Raw genomic sequence first — 18418 nt, forward strand, 5'->3', positions numbered from 1 at the left:
TTTTCATCTTGCAATTTGCCATCACTCTTGAAAGTTTTTTTCTGGGTTGCTAGGTCGATAGGACTTTTTTCCTTCCGTGCATTAATGTGGAAATTTTTCTGCCTCTGTGTGTGGTGTCTGTTTGCCTCTCTTTTGGTGACAGCTGTAATTGGTAACAGTATAATTCACACAATTCACCCACTTAAGGTGCAAATTCAGTAGTTTTTATATATTTACAGAGTTGTGCACCCATTACCATAGTCAATTTGAGAACATTTTCACTGTCCCCAAAAGCAACCCTCAACACATTAACAGTCATTCCCCATTTCCTCTTAACCATGGTGTTCAACTTTAGAAATTCAATTTGAGTGTGCTATCTTGTATCACTAGTTACTATGTTTAGCCTTCTAGCTTCTGACCATATGGAATATAATTAAAGTAACTTCTAATGTTTGTCTACTAATTTTGTCATCATTGTCTTTTCTGGACTGGTCTTAATTGACTGACTTTTCATTATGGATGATATTTTCCTGTTTCTTTGCATACCTAGTAATTTTTAATTGGGTGCCAGATCTTGTGAATTTTACCTTATTGAGTGATGTGTGAACCTGGGTGATGTGTGAACCTAAGGGTTGTTACCTTTACTCCTTTTGGGTGTTTTTTTCCTCTGGCTCAGGCAATTTCTCACATGCATATGGTGATCAGTACTCAGTTGACAACTTGAGGGGAACCTCAAATCTCCAGACCTTTCTGTTCATCTGTCTCCTCTCTGGTACTCTGCCTTTGTAAATTCTAGTCATCCTGGCTTCCCTGGACATTCGCTTTGTGTCCTGAACTTGTGGGAGATCAGTGTTCTTTCCCTGGAATCCCCTCCCTGTGCTGCTGCTGGCCTGTCTTGTTTGTTTTTCATCCTTCAGGGATCACTCTCCTGTGCTGATTGGTGTCTGATCTCTGATATTTGTTGATTCATGTATATTGTCTGGTTTTATAATTGTTCAGGTGGGTTAGTAATTTTGGTTCCTGTTATTCCATTTTGATTAGAAGTTTCTAGACTGCTTTTTCAGCCAATAGAAAATCAGTTTTCAAAGACTTATATTTTCATTACATCCATTTGTTTCATTCTCTCTCAGACTGTAACCTGCACTATTAAAGATATTATGGGGAAAATCTTAGGTGAATTTAGAAACAATTGTCATCTTACCAAGAACTGCCAAAGTACAGATTTAATATTGCATTGAAAGAAATTATTCTGTTTCTAGTCACTACTCTTGACTCTTGAATCCTACGTCTGTTACTGTTTGATTTATTTAGTTATGACTTAATATCTGAAATGCTTCTGGGCAGCTATTTTTCCTTTTAATTATACAGTACAGATTTGTCTAATTACATGATTATTGATGAAATTATTACCTTGGTACTCTTGGTTTTAAAAGTTTGCTAAGCTGAGAATATCTCACGTACCTTCTGTTTTTAGGCAAAATTCTTGTTTTCTGGAGTACAGATATGAATAGCCTCTGAGATACTAGATTTGATTTTCTTTTTTTTGCATAAGTCCAAATCATTCATGTTGAAATATTGGACTTATCATTACTATAAATTATTCATGCTTTTTCTTGTCATAGCTGAGGCTAATTTAAAGGATAAAGTCTTAACTATTGTATTCTTAAAAATAACAATGGAATCTAAATATTGATATATTGCCTTAAATGGGTTTTTTTTTTTTTTAGTCTGCCAAGTGGAGAGTTTATAACTTAATCATAGCAGTGAATTGTTCTAGAATCGGTAAGGTTTCTACTATTGACCCCTTTCTCACAGTTTTTTGTGTGATAAATTATTATTCAATATGGGACTTCCCTGGTGACGCAGTGGTTAAGAATCCACCTGCAAATGCAGGGGATACGGGTTAAGCCCTGGTCCAGGAAGATCCCACATGCCGCGGAGCAACTAAGCCTGTGCTCCACAACTACTGAGCCTGTGCTCTAGAGCCCACAAGCCACAACTACTGAAGCCCCCTCTCCACAAATACTGAAGCCTGCACACCTAGAGCCCGTGCTCTGCAACAAGAGAAGCCACCAGAATGAGAAGCCCGCACAGCACAATGAAGAGTAGCCCCCACTCGCCACAACTAGAGAAAGCCCATGTGCAGCAACGAAGACCCAACACAGCCAAAAATAAATAAATAAATTTATTTAAAAAAAATTATTACTCAGTAAAATATCTAAAATGTTACTTAATCCATGGATCAAACTATAGAGAACACTATATAATTCTTTTTTTTTTAACATCTTTATTGGAGTATAATTGCTTTACAATGGTGTGTTAGTTTCTGCTGTTTAACAAAGTGAATCAGCTATACATATACATATATCCCCATATCTCCTCCCTCTTGCGTCTCCCTCCCATCCTCCCTATCCCACCCCTCTAGGTGGATGCAAAGCACCAAGCTGATCTCCCTGTGCTATGCAGCTTCTTCCCACTAGCTATCTATTTTACATTTGGTATAGAACACTATATAATTCTTACCCCATTTTTTTCTTCTTTTACAGGAAAAGTAAGAAGCTTAAGCTCATCTTTGTGGTCACTAACTCACTTGACAGCTTTGTATCTAAGTGACAATTCCCTGTCCCGCATTCCTTCAGACATTGCCAAGCTTCACAATCTGGTGTATCTGGACCTGTCCTCTAATAAAATCCGGAGTTTACCGGCAGAACTCGGAAACATGGTATCACTCAGGTATACAGATTCAACTTAGTACATAGCTATATCCCCCCTAAAAAAATATATTATTATATTGTTAGGAAACACCACTTTGTTGGGAAAGGACATTGTCAATTTAATGGTATTTGAACACAGTTAAACATGACTGTGTTCTTCAGGTAGAGTTTTCTGGGAGAATTGAATGTCAGCTAATAAATAAGTCATTTAGATCCATTGCCTAAAATTTATTTTATTGCTGTTTTGTGTAATATACTTTATTTTTGAAACAAAATTTTTGGGCAAAGTGGGGCAAACAAATAGAAGGCACTTGTGTTATCCCATATATGTACTCAGCTGTGACAGACAGTTGAGATGCTTTTCCCCCACTAAATTCTGGGGCCCTATACCATCCTTAATATGGGATCCAGGAAGCCATTGACAATTAATGATCCCATTTTGGCCATCCCAGGGCTTATATGCATGATAGTAACAAAGCCAGGACTTGAAAGAAGCTAGAATTAGTGATTGAATATGGGGGTCTATAGTGTGGACTATAGGAGGTGGATACTATGTGGAGTCACACAGAGTTCAGGTTAGAAACCTGACTCAGTCGTTTACAAGTTGTGTGATTTTGGGCAAGCTTCTTACAACCTTATGGAGTGTTTCTTCATCCGTGAAGTTGCTATGATAATGACCCAACTAAGGCTGAGATTAGAAATATTTGAGATAATGACTAAGAAACTACTAGCAACATTGCTTGGTACATATTGTATTAGTAAATGATAATTGCTGTAACCTCTGTTTTATAAGATAGATGAGATCTACCCAGGTTGAATATAAAGCCAATTTCCAGCTATTATGTTAATCCCAATAGAAAATCTTGCTCCATTTCATATTACCTCCCCCCCCTTTTAAAAAAAAATTCCACTGGCTTTTCTGCTGCCTTCTATCATTTGCTGCATAGTAAAAAGGAATAAGGACCTTGTGAGAGTTTCTTTACCTCTATTGCTTCCATTCCAGCCCTTTGACATTTTTTAGGCTTAATTATTGAGTATATACCATGACTATTTTTAATCCCCTGAACCAAATTTACTTAAAGGACCTCCTTTCCTGTGTGATATATTTGGAAATAAACAGGAACCAAGTATTCAGAGTGAATTTTTCTTATTCAGTTTATGGCCTCACCAGCCTCTGGTTTACTCAGTGGTAACCAAGCTTCATTTAAATTCCAAGAACCAAGTCAGTAGTTCTCATTCACATGTAAAAATTGACAAATAAAACTTATCATAGGACATTGCCAATATCTTAATATTGGGTCTTTCTTTTTTTCCTACTGAAGATTCCTTTCATAGTTATATTTTCTATACAAAACAAATCATTAAAATAATCAGTAGTTATTAATATAGCTGCCATTATTTCTAAAGTGAAACTTTAGTATTATTAATCATAAACATTGGTCAGCTACCATAAACTCTTGATTTGGTACTATATGATCATTTAAATTTTCTTTTAACAATTCACATGTTAGGCTGTTTTATCATTTCCACTTTCTTAAACATGTGTATTAGACCTCCATGTATGCTAGACCAGTTCTGCTCTCAGGGTGGTATCTGGACTGTGCCATTTTCAAACGTGTCACCAGCCTGCAGTGAGATACACAGCAAGTGTCTTTTGAATCCAATACCCTTAAAAAAATTGGGGCTTATATTTTGTTGGTCTTTTTTTTTCTCATCACATTTTTATAGTAATTGATTTTTTTCCTTTGTTTTACAAATGTATTGGTTTGTGGCAGTTTGGGGTTTTCTGTTGTGTCTTTTTTCTTGTTTGTTTTTTTAACCACATATGATTTAAGAAGCACTATACTAGACATTGGCATATAATACTAAATTTTGTATTCTTAGGAACTTATATCTTATATTCCTAGAAATTATATTGTTGATTTTAGCTGTTAGCTAAAGGTTAATATATCTTCTGACTTCCTGGAATTTTTACATCAACAGGGAACTCCATTTAAATAACAACCTGTTACGAGTTCTACCTTTTGAGCTGGGAAAACTGTTTCAGTTGCAGACTTTAGGCCTGAAAGGTATGACTTCCCATACTTGTGCTTCTTGTGGTTTGTATGTATGTCTTTGAGTCTAAAGAAGCCATAAAAGGGAATCCTTTTGCCAGGGATTTGCAGGTTCACTCTTCCCCAGAGTTCATCATTTTGTTAGATACAGTCCAATGGTTTTCTTTCCTTTTCACCTGTAGATTGTCTGCTAGTCTTCTTCTTAATTTTTGCTCCTAGCCCAGCCTTGCTTTTCTAGCCTTTCTTTTAGTCACCTGTATGTTTTGGTGATACATTCCTGACGTCAGACTTTATTTCATCATGCTGTAAAACAGCTTTTTTGTTTGTTTGTTGTATGTTCAAATCTCAAAAAATGGAGATTCTCACAAAATGCAGAAAGCAAGTAGAAAATTTTGATCTGTTTGGATCCTCTAATAAAGACCAGTATTTAAGCATTTCTTTAAAAATCAAAAATAAAATTGATTTATAAGGACTTTACTAATATTTTAGAACTCGGGGACATAATTAACCTAGTAAGAACTATTGGGAAATATTTTTTTAAACCAGCAAGGTTAAAAGTCCCATTTTAATAATATGTCAAAACCTATAAATTTTTTTTTATCACATTGTGGTTCTTCACCAGTCTTGTAGATGTATCCAGCTTACTCTATAATTGATTCCTTAAAAAAGATCACAGGGGGACTTCCCTGGCAGTCCAGTGGTTATGACTCTGCCCTTCGCTTCAGGGGCCATGGGTTTGATCCCTGGTGGGGGAGCTAAGATCCCACATGCTGTGTGGTGTGGCCCCCCAAAAAATCGCATGATGAAGTCTTCAAGAAGTGTACTTCTATTTCTTAAAAATATAGTTTTAAAGTGAGGTTTTATTTCTATAAATCCATATCATATTATAAAGGTAATGGTATTGTTCACAAAAACAAATGGAAAAATGCAAATAATACATTTACAAATATATGTAAAACCATGTTCAACAAACATCAGCTTTATAAATCATTCTTTGGAAAGTTTTTGTCTGTGTGGGCTACACTGGCTGAGACCTCTTAAAATGGAAGTGAGGGAAATGTGGGCTGCAAATGCCTTTTCTGTTGTATCTCCCTATGATAAGTCTAATTTATTCTTATTTTCCTATTTTTAAATTTGAAAAACAAAAATATAAAATGTAGCAAAGTGTAATTCATATACAGACTACCAGAATTAACCATTAATATTTTGTCACTTTTATGTCCGTTTTTTAATGCAAAAGAAATAGAACATTACACAACATCAAGGCCCTCTTTGTTCCTCTTCTAGTCTCTTTCTTGTCCCAGAGGCAGCTACTGTTGTATGTCCTTCTGGTTCAAGGTTTTGTAATCTTACAGTATATATTTTACAAACCTTAATCTGTATTCATTTCTCTAAGGATTTACAAACTTTATTTGAAGTTAGGGTCGTTGCTCACAAATTTTCACACTGATTTAAGTAAACGCTGGGGCCAGGTAGGGAAGTCTTTATGGTACATTTGTTTTTGATTAGTCCTTGGTCTTCCACTTCAGAAAGATCCTTTACTGTTTGACATTTATGCCTTTATGTTTCTTTCTTGGAAGTATAGTTTCACCGAGATAACTCGTTTATCTCAGCTATTCTGTTGGACATTGTTACACGTCTGTCTGCAATAGCAGTCTTTTCACTTGATTTCACCTTTTTAAGACAAATCCTATTTTATTTTCCTGACTTACACTTTAATGCTGTGCTAGCTACTTCTTAAAACAGTTGCATTTTCCTTGCTCTCTGAAAACTTCTTTAATGATTTCTCATGGCACCTGTTAATTATTTGGAAGAGACAATGTATTGCTTAGTTCAAAAATCATGCCTATTTGCTATATTATCCATTCGTACAGAGCCAAAGTATTTCTGCCTCACGAATCAGTTCATATCATTTTCTTTAAAGTTGATTGCATAGGGCTAGCATGCGTCACTTTTTTTTTTTTTTTTTTACATTTTTCCATGTTCTTCAAAACTGTTCTACTGTGAAAGATAGGACTAGAACCTTAGATAGTGTATTCATTTTTTTAATTTTGAGATAAGAGATTTATGTGAACCTGTAAGAAATAATGCAGGGAACAATCCATTTGCCTTTTACCAATTTCCCCCCAGTGATAACATTTTTTCAAAACTATAGTACATAGACTTGCCTGGTGGCACAGTGGTTAAGAATCTGCCTGCCAATGCAGGACACACAGGTTCAAGCCCTGGTTCAGGAAGATCCCACATGCTGAGGAGCAACTAAACCTGTGCGCCACAACTACTGAGCCTGCGCTCTAGAGCCTGCGAGCCACAACTGCTGAGCCCACGAGCCGCAACTACTGAGCCCACGAGCCGCAACTACTGAGCCCACGCACCTAGAGCCCGTGCTCCGCAACAAGAGAAGCAACCGCAATGAAAAGCCCGCGCAACACAACAAAGAGTAGCCCCCGCTCGCTGCAACTAGAGAAAGCCCGTGCGCAGTAACGAAGACCCACTGCAGCCAGAAAACACAAAACAAAAACAAAGCAAAACAAATACTGTAGTACAGCATCACAACCAGGATATTGACATTGATACAGTCAAGGTACAGAACAGTTCGATCACCAAAGGATCCCTCATGTTGCCCTTTGATAGGCACACTTGCTTTCCTCTTGCCCCAGTTGACTCCTTAACTTCTGACAACCACTGATACGTTATCTATTTCTATAATTTTGTTATTTCAAAAATAATATAGAAATAGAATCATGCTGTGTGTAACCTTTTGAGATTGAGTTCCCCTCCCCCCACCCAAGGTTAATTCTTTGGAGATTCACCCAGGTTGTTGGGTGTTTGCTCCTTTATATTGATTAGTAGTATTCCTTGGTATGGATGTATCACAGGTTGTTTAACCATTGACCTATTTAAGGACATCTGGGTGGTTTCCAGTATTTTGCTGTTACAGATGAAGCTGCTGTTAACAGTCTGTGTGCAGGTTATTGTGTGAATGTAAGTCTTCATTTCTCTAAGATAAATGCCCAGGAGTGCAGTAGCTGGGTCATAGGTTAGTTTCATGGTCAGTTTTTTTAAGAAACTGTCAGGTTGTTTTCCAGAGTGCTGTACTATTTTACATTTTCACCAGTAATAAATGAGTGATCCAGTTTCTTTGCATCCTTATGTACTGTCACTGCTTGGTTTTTTTTTTAACATCTTTATTGGAGTATAATTGCTTTACAATGGTGTGTTAGTTTCTGCTGTATAACAAAGGGAATCAGTTATACATATACATATATCCCCATATCTCCTCCTTCTTGCGCCTCCCTCCCATCCTCCCACCCCTCTAGGTGGACACAAAGCACCGAGCTGATCTCCCTGTGCTATGTGGCTGCTTCCCACTAGCTATCTGTTTTACATTTGGTAATGTATATATGTCCACGCCACTCTCTCCCTTTGTCCCAGCTTACCTTTCCCCCTCCTGGTGTACTCAAGTCCATTTTCTACATCTGTGTCTTTATTCTTGTCCTGCCCCTAGGTTCTTCAGAAGCATTTTTTCTTTTTTTAGATTCCATATATATGTGTTAGCATACAGTATTTATTTTTCTCTTTCTGACTTACTTCAGTCTGTGTGACGGTCTCTAGGTCCATCCACCTCACCACAAATAACTCAGTTTTGTTTCTTTTTATGGCTGAGTAATATTCCATTGTATATATGTGCCACATTTTTATCCATTCATCTGTTGATGGACACTTAGGTTGCTTCCATGTCTTGGCTATTGTAAAGAGACATGCAATGAACATTGTGGTACATGACTCTTTGAATTATGGTTTTCTCAGGGTATATGCCTGGTAGTGGGATTGCTGGGTCGTATGGTAGTTCTATTTTTAGTTTTGTAAGGAACCTCCATACTGTTCTCCATAGTGGCTGTATCAATTTACATTCCTACCAACAGTGCAAGAGGGTTCCCTTTTCTCCACACCCTCTCCAGCATTTACTATTTGTAGACTTTTTTTTTTTTTTTTTTTTTTGGCAGTACGCGAGCCTCTCACTGTTGTGGCCTCTCCCGTTGTGGAGCACAGGCTCCGGACACACAGGCTCAGCGGCCATGGCTCACGGGCCCAGCCGCTCTGCGGCATGTGGCACCTTCCCGGACCAGGGCACAAACCCATGTCCCCTGCATCGGCAGGTGGACTATCAACCACTGTGCCACCAGGGAAGCCCTGTTTGTAGACTTTTTGATGATGGCCATTCTGACAGGTGTGAGGTGATACCTCACTGTAGTTTTGATTTGCATTTCTCTAATGATTAGTGATGTTGAGCATCCTTTCATGTGTTTGTTGGCAGTCTGTATATCTTCTTTGGAGAAATATCTATTTAGGTCTTCTGCCCATTTTTGGATTGGGTTGTTGGTTTTTTTGATATTGAGCTGCATGAGCTGTTTGTATGTTTTGGAGATTAATCCTTTGTCAGTTGCTTCATTTGCAAATACTTTCTCCCATTCTGAGGGTTGTCTTTTGGTCTTGTTTATGGTTTCCTTTGCTGTGCAAAAGCTGTTAAGTTTCATTAGGTTCCATTTGCTTATTTTTGTTTTTATTTCCATTTCTCTAGGAGGTGGGCCAAAAAGGATCTTGCTGTGATTTATGTCATAGAGTGTTCTGCCTATGTTTTCCTCTAAGAGTTTGATAGTGTCTGGCCTTACATTTAGGTCTTTAATCCATTTTGAGTTTATTTTTGTGTATGGTGTTAGGGTGTGTTCTAATTTCATTCTTTTACAAGTAGCTGTCCATTTTTCCCAGCACCACTTATTGAAGAGGCTCCCTTTTCTCCATTGTATATTCTTGCCTCCCTTATCAAAGATAAGGTGACCATATGTGCATGGGTTTCTATCCAGTTCCACTGATCGAAATTTCTATTTTGGTGCCAGTACCATACTGTCTTGATTACTGTAGCTTTGTTAGTATAGTCTGAAGTCAGGGAGCCTGATTCCTCCACCCATTTTTCGTTCTCAAGATTGCTTTGGCTATTCGTGGTCTTTTGTGTTTCCATACAAATTTTGAAATTTTTTGTTCTGGTTCTGTGAAAAATGCCATTGGTCATTTGATAGGCATTGCATTGAATCTGTAGATTGCTTTGGGTAGTATAGTCATTTTCACAATGTTGATTCTTCCAATCCAATAACATGGTATATCTCTCCATCTGCTTGTATCGTCTTTAATTTGTTTCATCAGTGTCTTACAGTTTTCTGTGTACAGGTCTTTTGCCTCCTTAGGTAGGTTTATTCCTAGGTATTTTATTCTTTTTGTTGCAATGGTAAATGGGAGTGTTTCCTTAATTTCTCTTTCAGATTTTTCATCATTAGTGTATAGGAATGCAAGAGATTTCTGTGCATTAATTTTGTATCCTGCTTCTTTATCAGATTCATTGCTTAGCTCTAGTAGTTGTCTGGTAGCATCTTTAGGATTCTGTATGTATAGTATCATGTCATCTGCAAACAGTGACAATTTTACTTCCTCTTTTCCGATTTGGATTCCTTTTATTTCTTTTTCTTCTCTGATTGCTGTGGCTAACATTTCCAAAACTATGTTGAATAAGAGTGGTAAGAGTGGGCAACCTTGTTTTGTTCCTGATCTTAGAGGATAATGGTTTCAGTTTTTCACCATTGAGAACGATGTTGGCTGTGGGTTTGTCATATATGGCCTTTATTACGTTGAAGTAAGTTCCCTCTATGCTTACGTTCTGGACTGTTTTTATCATAAATGAGTATTGAATTTTGTCGAAAGCTTTTTCTGCATCTATTGAGATGATCATGTGGTTTTTCTCGTTCAGTTTGTTAATATGGTTTATCACATTGATTGATTTGTGTATATTGAAGAATCCTTGCATTCCTGGAATAAACCCCACTTGATCATGGTGTATGATCCTTTTAATGTGCTGTTGGATTCTGTTTTCTAGTATTTTGTTGAGGATTTTTGCATCTATATTCATACGTGATATTGGGCTGTAGTTTTCTTTTTTTGTGACATCTTTATCTGGTTTTGGTATCAGGGTGATAGTGGCCTCGTAGAATGAGTTTGGGGTTGTTCCTCCCTCTGCTATGTTTTGGAAGAGTTTGAGAAGTATAGGTGTTAGCTCTTCTCTAAATGTTTGATAGAATTCGCCTGTGAAGCCATCTGGCCCTGGGCTTTTGTTTGTTGGAAGGTTTTTAATCACAGTTTCAATTTCAGTGCTTGTGATTGTTCTGTTTATATTTTCAGTTTCCTAGTCCAGTGTCAGAAGGTTGTGCTTTTCTAAGAATTTGTCCATTTCTTCCAGGTTTTCCATTTTATTGGCATATAGTTGCTTGTAGTAATCTCTCATGATCCTTTGTATTTCTGCAGTGTCAGTTGTTACTTCTCCGTTTTCATTTCTAAGTCTGTTGATTTGAGTCTTCCTTTTTTTCTTTATGAGTCTGGCTAAAGGTTTATCAATTTTGTTTATCGTCTCAAAGAACCAGCTTTTAGTTTTATTGATCTTTGCTATTGTTTCCTTCATTTCTTTTTCATTTATTTCTGATCTGATCTTTATGATTTCTTTCCTTCTGCTAACTTTGGGGTTTTTTTTGTTCTTCTCTCTAATGCTTTAGGTGTAGGGTTAGTTTGTTTATTTGAGATGTTTGTTGTTTCTTAAGGTGGGATTGTATTGCTGTAAGCTTCCCTCTTAGAACTGCTTTTGCTGCATCCCATAGGTTTTGGGTCGTCGTGTTCTCATTGTCATTTGTTTCTAGGTATTTGTTGATTTCCTCTTTGATTTCTTCAGTGATCTCTTGGTAATTTAGTAATGTATTGTTTAGCCTCATGTGTTTGTAGTTTTTACAGATTTTTTTCCTGTAATTGATATCTAGTCTCATAGCATTGTAGTCGGAACAGATACTTGATACTATTTCAATTTTCTTAAATTTACCAAGGCTTGATTTTGTCACTATTTTTATTTTAGCCTTTCTGATAGCTGTATAGTGATACCTCATTGTAGTTGTAATTTGCATTTCCCCAACAGTTAAAGGTGCTGAACATCTTTGCATGTGCTTATTTGTCATCTGTATGGCATCGTATGTGAAATATCTCTTATTCCTTTGCCCATGCACTAATTGGATTGTTTACTTTTTTACTGTTGAAGTTTGGGAGTCCTTTATATATTTTTGATACTATGGTTTTGTCAAATATGCAATTTGCAGATATTTTCTCCCAGTATATAGCTTGTCTTTTCATCCACTTATTAGGGTGGGAGGGTGGGTGGGTGATTTCCCCCAACACCAACAAGCAATTCTAGGACAGTGGCTGGGTGTCCTACAATTCAACTCAGTTCTGACACTACTTACCCAGAGATAGCATCAGTTTCCATAGGTAAAGGGCTCAGTCCTACAAGACTGCCCCTTTCCCCTTTCCTTCCAACTTCAGATGCCGGTCACAACCCAGGTTGTCATTTGTGCTTGTGCTTCTGACCAACCAGCTACAGATTGGAGGTTCCCATCACTCCCTCATTGGGTTTGATTAACTCGCTAGAGTGGCTCACAGAACTCAGGTAACCCATTTACTCACTAGATTACCTGTTTATTGTGAAAGGATATAACTCAGGAATAGCCAAATTGGAGAAATGCATAGGCCAAGTTATGGGGAAAGGACACAGAGCTTCCATGCCATCTTCCAGGCACACCACTCTCCCTGAATCTCCACATGTTCACCAACCCAGAGGTCTCTGAGCCCCATCCTTTCAGGTTTTTGTAGAGGCTCCATTACGAAGGCATAATTGATGAGATCATTGGTCTTTGATGGTGATTGGTTTAACCTACAGCCTCTCTCCCCTTAGTAGGGTGGGACTGAAAGTTCCAACTCTAATCACATAGTGGGTTCTGTTGGCAACCAGCCTCGTCTTTCAGATAAGGCCAAAAGTCACCTCATTAACATAACGAGTCATCTTAGGAAATATCACTTAGGAAATATCAGAAATTTTATGATATGTGTGCCAGGAACAGTGGATGAAAAGCAAATATATATTTCTTAATATAAATCACAATACCACACAGGGCCTTTTATGTAGGAAAAGTTTTTAATTTTGATAAAATCCAGTTTTTCAGTTTTTCCTTTTATGGCTCTTGCTTTTGATGTCAAGTCTAAGAACTCTTTGAAATAGCCCTAGATCCCAAAGATTTTCTCCAGTGTTTTGTACTAAAGGATTTATGGTTTTGTTTTACATTTAAGTCTGTAATCCATTTTGAGTGAAAAGACATGAGGATTAATTCAAGGTTTGTTTTTTGCTTGTGTATGTCCAATTGCTCCAGCAAGATTTGTTGAAAAGTCTGTCCTCCATTGAATTGCCTTTTCACTGGACAATTGGACATATCTGTGTGGATTCTCTATTCTTTTCATTGATCTGTGTGTCTGTGCCAATATCACGTAGTTTTTGGAACTTGAAATAGGGTAATAATTTTTGAAATAGATAGACTGATTCCTCCTCTATAGTCTACTTCCTCAGAATGGTTTTAGCTATTCTAATTCTTTGGCCTTTCTATATACATTTTAGAATAATCTTATCTATAGTTACAAACAATATTACTGGGGTTTTGATAACCTGTATATCAAATTGGGGAGAACTGACGTCTTTAGTATGTAGAGTCTTCGAATCAATGAACGTGTTATGTCTCTCCATCTATTTAGATTTTGATTTTTTCATCACTGTTGTGTAGTTTTTTGTATAAAAGTCCTGTAAATGTTTTGTTAGATTTATACTTGATAAGGTATTTTAAATTTTGCTGTCCATGTTTTCATTCCCGGTATACAGAAATATAATGGATTTTTGTATTTTTATTTTGTATCCTTCTACTTTGTTGAACCCAGTTCTAGTTCTAGGAGTTGGCTTTTCTATTTTTTGTAGGTTTTTTGGTAATTAAAAAAAAATTATATATAGAAAATTAGTCACTTACAAATAGGGAGAAGTTTATTTCTTTCCAATATGTATGCTTTTCTTTCCTTTTTCTTGCCTTATGGCACTGACCAGAACTTGCAGCACTATGTTGATTAAGAGTTGTGAGAGCAGACATCCCCCCTTTTCCCCGACCTTAGAAAGTATTCTGTCTTCATTATTGAGTATAATGTTAGCATGGGTATTTTGTAGATGCCCTATCAATTTGAGGATTTTTCCTTCTATCCTTCTTTTTCTGAGAGTTTTAAATCATGAACAGGTATTTAATTTTGTCAAATGTTTGTTCTCCATCAGTTGATATGATGTGATATATAATTTTTCTTCTTTAGCCTGGTAATTAATTTTTTAATATGGAACCAGGCTTGCATTCCTGGAATAAAATCCGCTTGATCATGGTGTATAATTTGTTTATTGCTGATAAGTGTATGCTAATATTTTAATGATTTTTGACTGTATTCATGAGAGATATTTGTCATTTTGTTTTTTGTTTGTTTTATACTCACTTTGCCTTGTTTTGGTATCAGGGTGATATTAGCTTTATGAAATGGATTTGAAAGCGTTCCCTCATCTTCTGTTTTCCAGAAAAGATTCTGTAGAATTAGAGTTAATCCTTTTTAAAATGTTTAGTAGAATTTTTTAGTGCAACAGTCTGGGTTGGAGATTTCTTTTCTGGTAGTTTTAAAATTATGAATTCATTTCCTTTACTAGGTGTAGTGCTATTAAATTATCTACTGGGTGAGTTGTGATGGTTTGTGTTTTTCAGGGAAGTGGCCCATATCATCTGTGTTGTTAAGTTTATGTTTATAGAGTTGTTTATAGTATTCCCTTATCCTTCTGATTTCTGTAGGGTCTGTAGTCATACCCTTATCCCCTTTCGTTGTTGATATTGGTAATTTTTGTCTCTCTTTTTCTTTATCAGTCTTGGTTAAAGGTTCGTCAGTTTTATTGATCTTGTCAAAGAAACAGCTTTAAAATTTTTTTCCTCCATTTTTCTGTTTTCAGTTTCACTGATTTCTGCTCTTTAGTATTTCTGTGCTGCTTTTTCTTTGGATTTATTTTACTCTTTTTCTCTTGGTTCTTAGGGTAAAAGCTTAGATTATTGAATTGGGACTTTTTTCTTCTGATGTATGCATTTAGTGCTGTAACTCTCCCTCTTGACCCTGCTTTAGCTGTGTCCAGCAACAAATTTTATTTTCACTAGCTCAGTGCATTTTGAAATTTCCCTTCAGACTTCCTCTTTGACCCATGGATCATTCAGAATTTTCCAAGTGTTTGCACATTTTCCCATTGTCTTTCAGTTATTGATTTTTAGTGTCATTCCATTGTGGTTGAAGAGTACATTCTACATAATTTCAGTTCTTTTAAATTTGTGGACGTTTGGTTTTATGGCCCAGGATATGATCTATCCTAGTATTTGTCCCTTGGGCATTGGACAAGAGTTTTGTATTCTGCTGTTATTGTGTAGATGATGTATAAATAGCAGTTAGATCCAATATATTTGTCTAATGTCTATTAGATTGATGGTTTGTGGACTTTTGTCTGGTTCTTTCAATTTTTGAGAGAGGGGTGTTGACGTCTTCAACTGTAATTGTAGATTTCTCTATTGTCCTTTCAGTTCTATCAGTTTTTGGATGGAACTGTTTTTGCTTAAAATATTTTGCAGTTTTGTTGTTTGATAGATACACATTTAGAATTGCTAATTCTTCTCGGGGGATTGGCCCTTTATCGTTACATAAGGCCACTTGCAGTGTGGTGATTTTCTCTGAAATCTACTTGATCTGATATTAATATAGTCACTCCTGCTTTCCTCTGACTAATGTTTGCATGATTTTTTTTCCATCCTTTTCCTTTCAACCTGCTTATATTGTTATATTTGAAGTGAGTTTCTTGTTGATAGCATATAGTTGGGTCATGTTTTTAAATCCTCTCTGCCAATTTTCTGTCTTTTAATTGGTCTATTTAGACCATTTACATTTACTATAATTATTGATTTATTGGGGCTTACATCTGCCACTTTATTTTTTGTTTCTGTTTGTTCTCCTTGCTTTTGTTTTTCTGTTTTCTTTTTCTTGCTTTCCTATGGGTTAATTGAGCATCTTTTTACATTTCCATTTTAATTTGTCTGTGATGTGTTTGAATTATCTTTTTCAGTGGTTGCTCTAGGTATTTCAGTATATAAACTTAATTTATCATAGTCTTCTGGTGTTAACTGCTTTACCAGTTTGAGTGACATATAAAAACCATAGCTCTTTTTAGGACCTTTTATTTGCCTGCTCCCCCAATTAACTGCCAAACATGATTTAGAAAACTTGAGAAGGAAAGCCTATTATATTTGCCCCCCCCTTTTATTAAACCATAATCTTTTTTCTTTTTCCTTCCTGATATTCCAGGGTTCCTTCTGTTATCATTTCCTTTGCATTTAGAGAACTTTCATTAATGGTTCTCTTAGGGGAGGGTCTGCTGGCAACAGAGTCTCTTAGTTCTCTGTCATCTGAAAATGTCTTTGTTTCTCCTTCATTCCCAAAGGATATTTTCACTGGATATAGGATTCTGGGTTGACAGTTCTTTTCTTTCAGTGCTTGAAAAATACCATGCCACTTTCTACTGGTTTGTGATGAGAAATTTGTGGTTATTCATATTGTTTTTCCCCGACAGATAAGGTTGTTTTTCTCTGGCTGCCTTCAAGATTTTTTTCTTTGTCTTTAGTTTTCAGCAGTTTAATTACGATGTTGCTTGGGTTTGTCCTGTTTGAATTTTTTGAATCTATAGGTTTAGGTTTCTTGCCAGGTTGGGGGAGCTTTCACCATTTCTTTAGTACTTCTTCAGCCCTGTGCTCTTCTGCTTCCATTGCTCTGAGGACATGAACGTTAAGTCTTTTGTTGTAGTTCCACTGGTCCCTGAGGCTCTCTGTTCATTTATGTTTCAATCTGTTTCCTTTCTGTTGTTCAGATTGCATAATTCTAGTGTTATATCTTCCAGTTCACTGATTCTTTCCTTTGACCCTCCATTCTGCTATTGAACCCATCCAACTGAGTTTTTTTATTCCATTTACCCTATTTTACAGTTTTAATATTTCCATTTGGTTTTTTACATTTCATTTGTTTACCAAAACTTTCTTTTTGTTTACTGAGTCTTCTTGTTTTTTTGTCTTTTTACTTCAGGCATGTTTGTAATTTTTCATTGAAGCATTTTTATCATGCCTTCTCTGTTTTGCTCAGATCATTCTAATGTTTCTCTCATCTCAGTGTTGGAATCTGTTATCTTTTTCATTCAGTTTGAAATTTTCCTGGTTCTTGGTATGATTAGTGATTTTCACTTGAAGCTGGATATATTCACATTATGGTATAAGACTCTGGATCTTATTTAAACCTTTTTGCTGGCTTTCTCTAACACTGCTGTGGCAGGGAAAATGGAGAACACCATCTCCTTACTGCCAGGGGAGGTAGGAGTTAAGATTCCACTTAGCCTTTGTTGACACCTGAGGGTCAGCTGGGTACAGGTGGCAGTTTTGGCTCCTTATGTGGTCTCCATAGTCACTGCATTGGGGTGACCTCATTACCAGTGGGAGATGGTAAAAGTCTTGACTCTCCTCAGCCTCCTCTGACGTCATCCCCAGAAGGGAGGTGGAAGAACACCTCATTACTGCGGGTTGGGGTGGAAGTCCAGGCTTCCCTTCTTGGTCTCTGCTGACACCGCAGGGCGGAGGAGGAGGTGCTTGTTACTGCCTGGAGGGGATAAAAGTCCCAGCTACCTTCTTGGCCTTCTCTGACCCTACCCTGCGAGGGGTGTTGGGGTACCTCCTTACTTCCTCATAAGGGTGTAAGTCTAAGCTCCCTGCTTGGTCTTTGCTGGCCTGAGTAGAGAGGATGCCATGTATGTTTCTTTGGTGTTTAGCTGTAGTAGAGCTGTTACTATCTAAAAGTTTCGTTTTGTTAGGCTGCCCTTTCCTGGCCCTTTGGCTTTTGTTGGAATTTTTTTTCTGTACCCATAGGTGTTTCTCTGTTGCTGGCTTCTTAGCTCTGTGTCTGGGATATATGAGACAAATAGTAAACCCAAGGAATTCACCACTGTGTTGTTCCTCAGGTCCTGAGGTCTCTGAACATTCTGCCTTCTTACCACATTTCAGAGTCTTACATTTCTTTACACATAATTAATGGGATTTTAGTTGTATTCAGCAGGAGAAATAGGGAAAAGTATGTTTACTTCATCTTTCCAGAAACGACTTCTCTCATTCACTTTTGTTCCTTAGTTCTGAGACTCAATATCATGATTTAATTCCAGAATTGTACTTGCTAAGTTCACCCTATGTGTATTATTTTTCCAGGCAATGAAGAGTAGATTAAGTTTAAAGGAATTCCAAAGAACAAGCAGGTGTTGGGGGAAATATACCATTTGGCTTCATGCATTTATTAGAGAGTCAAAAATAGATATTTGGGTTTGGGGATGGTTTTTAATTTTATAGAAAGATCTTAGACGGGAGGATCACATAGTTATAAGTACTCAGCATTGCCTTTAAATATTTTTTGCACTAGAAAGTAGTAAAAATAACAGTAGTAATGTAGGTCTAGTTAGAATGGGATGCTTACCTGGTACTGAGAAGTTTTTTTGTTGACTTCATTTTCTCAAGATATCCTTAACAGGGTCCTGGTAACTTTCAGGTTATAGCTACCTGTCTCATAGGATTGTGACTAAATGAAAATTTCAGGACTCTGGTAGCTGTAAAGAACTGTACACATATGGGG

At 36.8% G+C, this 18418-nt stretch overlaps 1 protein-coding gene across 5 annotated transcripts in view; it reads left to right on the forward strand.

The window, feature by feature from the left end:
* The window catches only part of CNOT6 (CCR4-NOT transcription complex subunit 6), a 66311-nt gene that overhangs the window by 34681 nt on the left and 13212 nt on the right, over positions 1–18418 (forward strand). For 3 of the 5 annotated variants that reach the window (XM_060095062.1, XM_060095064.1, XM_060095063.1), the window contains exons 3-4: positions 2526–2712; positions 4677–4762. The exons of 1 other annotated variant lie outside the window; for it this stretch is intronic. In XM_060095062.1, coding sequence (XP_059951045.1) covers positions 2526–2712; positions 4677–4762 — 273 coding nt within the window. Of the gene's footprint in view, positions 1–1711; positions 1762–2525; positions 2713–4676; positions 4763–18418 lie in introns of those variants that run through there. One more of the 5 variants, XM_060095067.1, reaches the window with a different exon arrangement.

This window comes from Mesoplodon densirostris, chromosome 3 (genome assembly GCF_025265405.1).
Source record: "Mesoplodon densirostris isolate mMesDen1 chromosome 3, mMesDen1 primary haplotype, whole genome shotgun sequence".
NCBI lineage: Eukaryota > Metazoa > Chordata > Mammalia > Artiodactyla > Ziphiidae > Mesoplodon > Mesoplodon densirostris.